General features: G+C 41.7%; 1 protein-coding gene across 1 annotated transcript in view; it reads left to right on the top strand.

Moving 5' to 3' along the window:
• Positions 1 to 3,544: 3,544 nt before the first annotated feature.
• Positions 3,545 to 7,500, top strand: part of si:ch211-212o1.2 (uncharacterized protein LOC492735 homolog) — a 76,598-nt gene continuing 72,642 nt past the window's right edge. The window contains exons 1-2 of the mRNA XM_063196861.1: positions 3,545 to 3,672; positions 3,867 to 4,052. Coding sequence (XP_063052931.1) covers positions 3,663 to 3,672; positions 3,867 to 4,052 — 196 coding nt within the window. The 5' untranslated portion in view covers positions 3,545 to 3,662. The remainder of the gene's footprint in view (positions 3,673 to 3,866; positions 4,053 to 7,500) is intronic.

Consider the following 7,500-nt stretch of genomic DNA (forward strand, 5'->3'; position numbering starts at 1 on the left):
TATGAGGCAGTATTCTTGTGATTTGTGTGCGGGCTTGTCCGTGAGTGTGTCTGAGACACACGGAGAAAAGTGTAATAAACTGCTATGACATGTACAGGTATATGATTTACTAGGTGAGCACAATTATCATGAAGTGAGTTTGTAAAAGCTCATAAATGATTATGTAATCACAAGTCTCCCGTAGCATAGGCTAATTTGCCTAGGAAGATAAAGCAATATGATTAAGTTAATTTATGGTTCAATCCGTATTTAATCCTTATTTAAACCAAGACAAGTAAAAGCTGGTGGAGCCTGGTTGTAAATAAATTAACACATGACCTGCATATCACCCACACGGCCATGCTTTAATATAATCTGTTCTGTGTAGATAACAGGGGTGGAGAGTAACTTTACATTTACTCAGGTAGCTTATGAGCACCCTACTTTGTACTTTTTAAGTAGCTTTAAAAATGTAATACTTTTACTTGTACTTCAGTACATGGCATAACTTCACCAAAATACTTGGATGATGACTGATGCCAAGCAAGTCATGAAGGTTATGGAGGACGATATTCAGGAACATTGAATTCTCAAGAGGAAATTGAATTTAAAGTAGGCCTTACTACTTTTACTCAAATTACATGTTAAGTGAAGTAGGCCTACTTTTTACTTTTACTTGAGCAGATTTTTAGATGGCTACATTCACGTTTACTTGATTTAGGCAAAATAAATATACTTTTACTTTAATTCGGTCACACGGTCCCTAATGGGTCAAAACGTGGCTTGTAAATTGGTCTTTTAAACCTGCCAAACTCAAATTTCACCAGCGTTTGGCCGGTTGGCTGGTGTTCATTTAAAACCCTGATTGTATGTAGAAATTGATTGTACCGTCTATACATGTAATCAACATTCCTGTGTGGTAAATCTAAGATGTATTACGAATTGGAAGCTTATGTAGGCCCATACATAAATACATGGGCTAACATACCTCATTAGATTTTCATTTGCACTATGTGGTGAATCACTGCTCCAAACCCATGGAAATCAAAATACACAACATGTTGGTATGTTGTATGAAAGAAAGAGCACTTGTGCATTCTCTAGTAGAAAGCATTTTGAGGACCAGTATTAGATCTGTATTTTGTTTTCTACTTTTTATAACTGAGAGAAAATTGCTTGAGCACAGCTATGATAAGAAAATGAAAGTACGTTTTTTCGACACATAGTTAGTGTATGTAATGTATGTGTATATGCCACCAATTCACAAACTCAATATTTTCACTACATAATAAACTAATATTTACTGATCCGACCAAATATAGTAGGGCCTGGCATAAAGATGTATATGAATCGCAGAAGATCCATATTCATGTATGAAAACGGTCAATTCCCAAGTCTGAATGAATACTTGGTAGTGGTGAAATTGTTGCTGGTGGTAACTATTCATGAAAAAAGAATCTGTGAATTGCCAGAATACATTTCATATAGGCCTGCATATATATAGCAGATGCTCTTCCTTTAAGATGAAAATTTAATTTGAATGTTAAAATAATCCTGTAATTAGTCGACAGGTGTGTTCAAAGAAATCCAATTGAGGCAAACAGATAAGACGATCATGACATTATGATTATGAACATGTGTGTGACAATAACAATGCTGCAATAAGTTGTGGATGTTCTATTTTTCCAAGAGAGGGTAATCAGGTCTCATACCACCGTCATCTTCAGTATGTCTTATTCTATCTATCTATCTATCTATCTATCTATCTATCTATCTATCTATCTATCTATCTATCTATCTATCTATCTATCTATCTATCTATCTATCTATCTATCTATCTATCTATGTCTTTATATCTATCTATCTATCTATCTATCTATCTATCTATCTATCTATCTATCTATCTATCTATCTATCTATCTATCTATACCTATGTCTGTCTGTCTATCTATCTATCTATCTATCTATCTATCTATCTATCTATCTATCTATCTATCTTTTCATGTTTTATTTTCTTCTCTCCCTGCTACTACACTGGTTTAATTGCATCCATGTGTTCCAGCAGCTGTCTAAGCCGTTGAGGCTCATAACTTCTGCTGGACAGAAGGTCGGTTCGGTTCCCAGAAATCAGTCATCGGAACGCATCGATATAGCACGGTGCCCAGGGGGCATGCATGGGTGCCTGCTTGTTGGGGGGTTTGGGGAGGGAGGCCTAAACCACCCAGCATAGTGTTTCTTCAAAGTAGCCTACGTAACCTACGGTACCAGTCAGAAATGGGATTCACCATGTCAGGCCAAAATATATGGGCTGCAAACACAGCACTTTATTAACACTTAATCTACTACACATAATCAAGTCAAGTCAAGTCAAGTAGGTTTTATTGTCAATTTCTTTACATGCACTGGTCATACAAAGAATTTGAAATTACATTTCTTGCTTTCCCATACAGACATAGACTAATTAAGGTAAGGACATAGACAGTATAGACATAGACAGTACTTATACATGGACTTAAGACAGTATGGACATAGACAGTGCTCATACAGACATTTAAAGTGCAAGACTGGACAACAGAAGACTTGTAGAGGACATACATTAAGAGGTATTTATTTATAATCTAGGCCTATATGTTATTACTAGGCCTTGGCCTTTTTATATTATGATTTTAACTTGTACCCTATTATTATTATTATTATTATTATTATTATTATTATTATTATTATTATTATTATTATTATTATTTCCTAATATTTCTTAGATTTCTCATTCCCTTGTTCTGGATGGGCCTACTTTACCATTTTGACGGTTGGCAGTCATATCTTGACACCTTTTATGCCACATGACAAATCCAAGTCTACAAGTAAATAATGACAATTAAAGTCTTAAGAGTCCTATCTAAGTATAAAGAGCAGATTAAACTGGCCTGCCGTGCCGTCATCTCATGTGGCTCATCCTTTGGCAGAGAAAGAAAATACTGCTTCTTAATATGTTTAATTAGTCTTGCCCAACTGACCCCAATGATGTTAAAGACGTGATATCCCAGCCTGCAAAAGAAAAGTGCAATCAAACTGATTTTGTAATTAAGTTAGCCTTACATGTCATCTTCTTTCGTCTCTGCGACGACGGGGATAATCGTGTCAACGCACTCAGACGACCGCTGTTTTGACAGCACAGAGGGCTCCTTGTGTCGGCGGCAGGATCAACAAGTCACTGGCGCGCTCCGTCATCTGTTCAACAGCCGCGACTCTGACATGACTTCAGCCAGTCATCAGCCGCCCCTACCTATGATATCACTAGCGCCACAGCCGCTAAGGGATCCTCTGCCACTTCTCAACGAAATACAAAAGCGAAAAGTTGCGTAATTGTAACAAATAAGCGTAATTAAAACAATTATAGGCTTGCTGTGTAGCCTATTTGGAATGATACATTGGATATTGAATTGAAAAATAATGAAGGCTATCCTGTGATGGTTAATTTTGCAGAAATAGCAAGAATGGTTTCCCTACTCTGTCAGCTTTTTGGCAGATGAGAATTTAATCACTCTCCCTACAAACTCATCTGACACAAGGAAGGCAAAAAGTTTGCCAAAATAATCAGTACATCATTGCTGGCCCGACTTGGGACTCATTGGCCGTTAATGCCTTTTCACAAACTAGCAATTTGAAAATAGTTTGTTAATCAGATGACACGAGGTAACGACTTTTTTGTTGCTAGGTGTGTGTGTGTGTGTGTCATATGCTGTTCGTCCGCTTTTTAGTTCCGGGTTTGTTAGATCCGAAGGCAACCCGTTAGTCAGCAGGCTTTCTTGCAATCGCATACCTTGTCAACATAACTGCATCTCAACGTTGTCTACCAGAGAACATACGTTATCATTTATGCATTATAGTTGAAACAACGGGACCACAGGGGAGCATGGCGGCGTCGCTGCTGTCAGAGACGGAGATCCAGCACCGGTCTATGGCAGAGGAGGATCCGAACGGCAATGAGCACGGGGCGGCTGCTCGCAGCGCGGCGCCTCGGTGGGGACCGCAACATGCTGGGGCCCGCCAGTTGGCCAAACTGTACTCTCCGGGTAAGATAATGGGCTTGCATATACTGTCAGATGAGAATGTACAACACCAGGAAGGCTGAACTAGCAGAAACCCCGTTGCCCTGTCCCTCATTACTTAATAGCTAACCACCAGCACCACCATACTGGTACTGGTAACGCACAGAAGCCCAATGCAGTAACGCACAGAAGCCCAATGCAGACGTCAATGTTGCCCCCGAGGTTTGTCGACCGACCGTGATAACAGTATAGATAATATATAGGCTAGGCCTAATATAAGGCTTTGTGTACGGAAATGGCGTGTTAAGCATACAACCATGCTTCGTTGTTACAGCAGGTGCGTGTCATAATAAATTGGGGTTACGCGTTACAACTTGCAAGTGCCCTGCAGTTGCACCCCTCTTCCTCATGCGTCTGCAGACCCAGCATAACCCCAATGCTCGCGGTTTTTACAAAGGAATAGTTCTAGCCAGTTGTCCTACTGCTGGAGCAGAAGTGCCAATTGTTTGGACAACAGTGCGTCCACTGTAGTAGGGATGAATGTCCGTTCTTTGTCCCCGAGAGCCCCATCTTCCTCTCTCCTCCCCTACACACCGCTCACAGACACGGACACACACACATCCACGTAAGCTACACAGAGATTGCCAGATGCCAGGCAACATGGAGTGTCCGTCGGTGGGTGTCATGACACGAGATCAAGAGTCTAATGCATGTTCATGAGTTGGCTTAATGGACAGTGCTCACTCTCTGGCCCAGTGCGTCTCGTGCGGCACCAGGGGATCAGCCGCGGTGGCTGTAAAAGCCATGGGTATTACAAGGACAATCTGTTTTCGTTGTTGGTGTCTTTTTTAATGTTGTTATATATTTTTTGGTCCAGCCCTGCGCGCTCTGATGTCTCACCTAAGCTCTAGTTTTCTAAGCTGCGTTTTGCGCGCCACAGGGCAGACACCATTAATGTTAAAGTGCAGATAAAAAATGATTCATTTCTTGCACGTTCGGAGTGACTAGTAACACATAGGCGCGTGTGCAAACGCTAGTTGTTTACTTAGCAAACTGCTTATTGAGACAACTCCCAAACGAACAGGTGCATAGGTATTTGTACAATCATTCATTTAGATACCTCCTCCTCCTGTAGTTAGTCAGCTTCGCGTCGGAGTGGCTATGATGTTCACCTTTCAGAAGTCTACGTGGCCTTTACAAAGTTACAGTAGGAAAGTTCCATGGTCATCCGTCAAGACGGACTGTATGTTGCTTATCTAATTGACCTGCAGTCAAAGGTGCAGAGTGCATCTTAGGGTCCACAAAATCAAGATGGCCTATTACCTGATCATTTAACTCCTTACATATTGCAAGAACAGAGGCGCGCTACAATACGTAGGCTACTGTATTAGTATCATGCTGACATTCAAAGCAATATGTGTATGTATTTTAAGTGTAGTACACAATCAAACACGCAGTGGAATAAGCGCAAATATATAAGGTAGTGTAACGGAGGCTAACTAGCACAGAGTTGGCGTGGAACGTTGGTAAACCTCCCTCCGATAGCCTCATACAGTCTCGTGCCGTTGGGCTGAGAGACTAGTCTCTTGGCCCAGCGGTATGGTACTGTGTCTCCCATTGCCGAACCGTTGTAGTTGACGAGGTCGCACGTTCGATCCCCGAGGGGGGTGAACAGGTGCAAGATGACCTCCGTCACAGTGGTGCCGCTGACCCGGGATGGGAGTGAGATTTAAGGGGGAGAGTGTAACGGAGGCTAACTAGCACAGAGTTGGCGTGGAACGTTGGTAAACCTCCCTCCGATAGCCTCATACAGTCTCGTGCCGTTGGGCTGAGAGACTAGTCTCTTGGCCCAGCGGTATCGTACTGTGTCTCCCATTGCCGAACCGTTGTAGTTGACGAGGTCGCACGTTCGATCCCCGAGGGGGGTGAACAGGTGCAAGATGACCTCCGTCACAGTAGGCCCTCTTGGTAAGTACCGTGTATTAATTAGCTCAATGAGGTCACATAGCTGCGCTCGTTATTTCAGCACCACGGACAGCGCATTAGCGAGTCGAGGGCGCTATCCGAGGTTGCTAAGGTAGGCAGAGCATAACTACCCTTGGCCCGTCCATTCTACCTGTTTTGCTAGAACTAGAGTAATAACTAGGCCTATCAGTCGCTATAGCCAGTCTAGGGTTTAGCAGTTGAGTAATATAGGCTACTATTGTTTTTTTTGGATTCTTGGTCTGCTGCAACGAGTTCAATTGCCTTTGGTGTTACACTGAACCTTTCCCAAGCAGGTTACTATGCTGCCAAAAGAGACAAACCAAGCTTCTTGTGCCATTGCTGCCATATTTTGTACAAATCTGAACCAACAATTTGGTCAAATTTGAATATATATTGTATGCTATTTAATATAAAATGGAATCGTACCACAGGATCCATTCAACTTCATTTGAGATCCAACCCTCGGCTTTGACGCTAAAGCACATTTTGTAACACTTAAATTATAGTATGTAGCCTAGACTTGTAATGACAACGAATTGCAACCAAATCTAATCTAACCAAAGACATCAGATGCATTATACATTGCTTACCAAATGTTGCAATGTTAGTAATGTTAAACAGTAACCATTTTGTTAAAACAAAACAAAAAATGGCTGGGTTCCTCTGCTGTAGTATCATGTAGGTCAGTCATGGCCGTCAACATTGCATACAGAATACTCCATACAGTGCCATGAGAAAGTTTGGACGCCCTTTTGGAAAATCGTTACTTTTGGTTATTACTCATTGAGCTTTTAAAGTAGCAACCTAATTTTAACATATGTTAAACTGTAGGGAAAGAGAAACATTTCAGGGGGCCCAAACTTTCTCATGGCACTGTACATGGTATACAGTTCATGCACAGAGTAAGTAAATGCACAGACAATTACAGTGGCTGAGCAATTGCACACAGGGCCCCAGGGTAAAATACTGATGGGACCCACCCCATGGTCTGGCAGGCTCATAATATGACCCCCACCACCAATACAGTTGGGCCCTGGGCCCAATGGCATAAGCCCTGTTTGCCCACCCTATAGCACCAACCCTGACTGTACTGTACACATACAGTGCCCTCCATTATTATTGGCACCCCTGGTTAAGATGTGTTTTTTAGCTTCCAATTCGCCTTTGGCTAAGCCCCGCCCTCTTTAGTTACAGTTGCTAGGTCGGACAGATAAACTTTCAATGCTGAGATATCAACGTGATTTATGCAGTGACTGCAAATCGCAGCAGTTATTCACTCATAATAATAATAATAATAAAAAAAACGCATTCATAGTATTGTGAATATAAGTATTTATTTTCTGAACGGTCATGCGATGCATCACAGCTGTTATGGGCTCTTCTATGGGTATCGATAGGCATTGTAACCAGCACCATGGTAAGCTGAGCTCGCATAGGCCTATCTTTTGAGCCCTGACTCAAACTTGCTAGACGAAAACGAAATCAC

This window comes from Engraulis encrasicolus, chromosome 4 (genome assembly GCF_034702125.1).
Source record: "Engraulis encrasicolus isolate BLACKSEA-1 chromosome 4, IST_EnEncr_1.0, whole genome shotgun sequence".
NCBI lineage: Eukaryota > Metazoa > Chordata > Actinopteri > Clupeiformes > Engraulidae > Engraulis > Engraulis encrasicolus.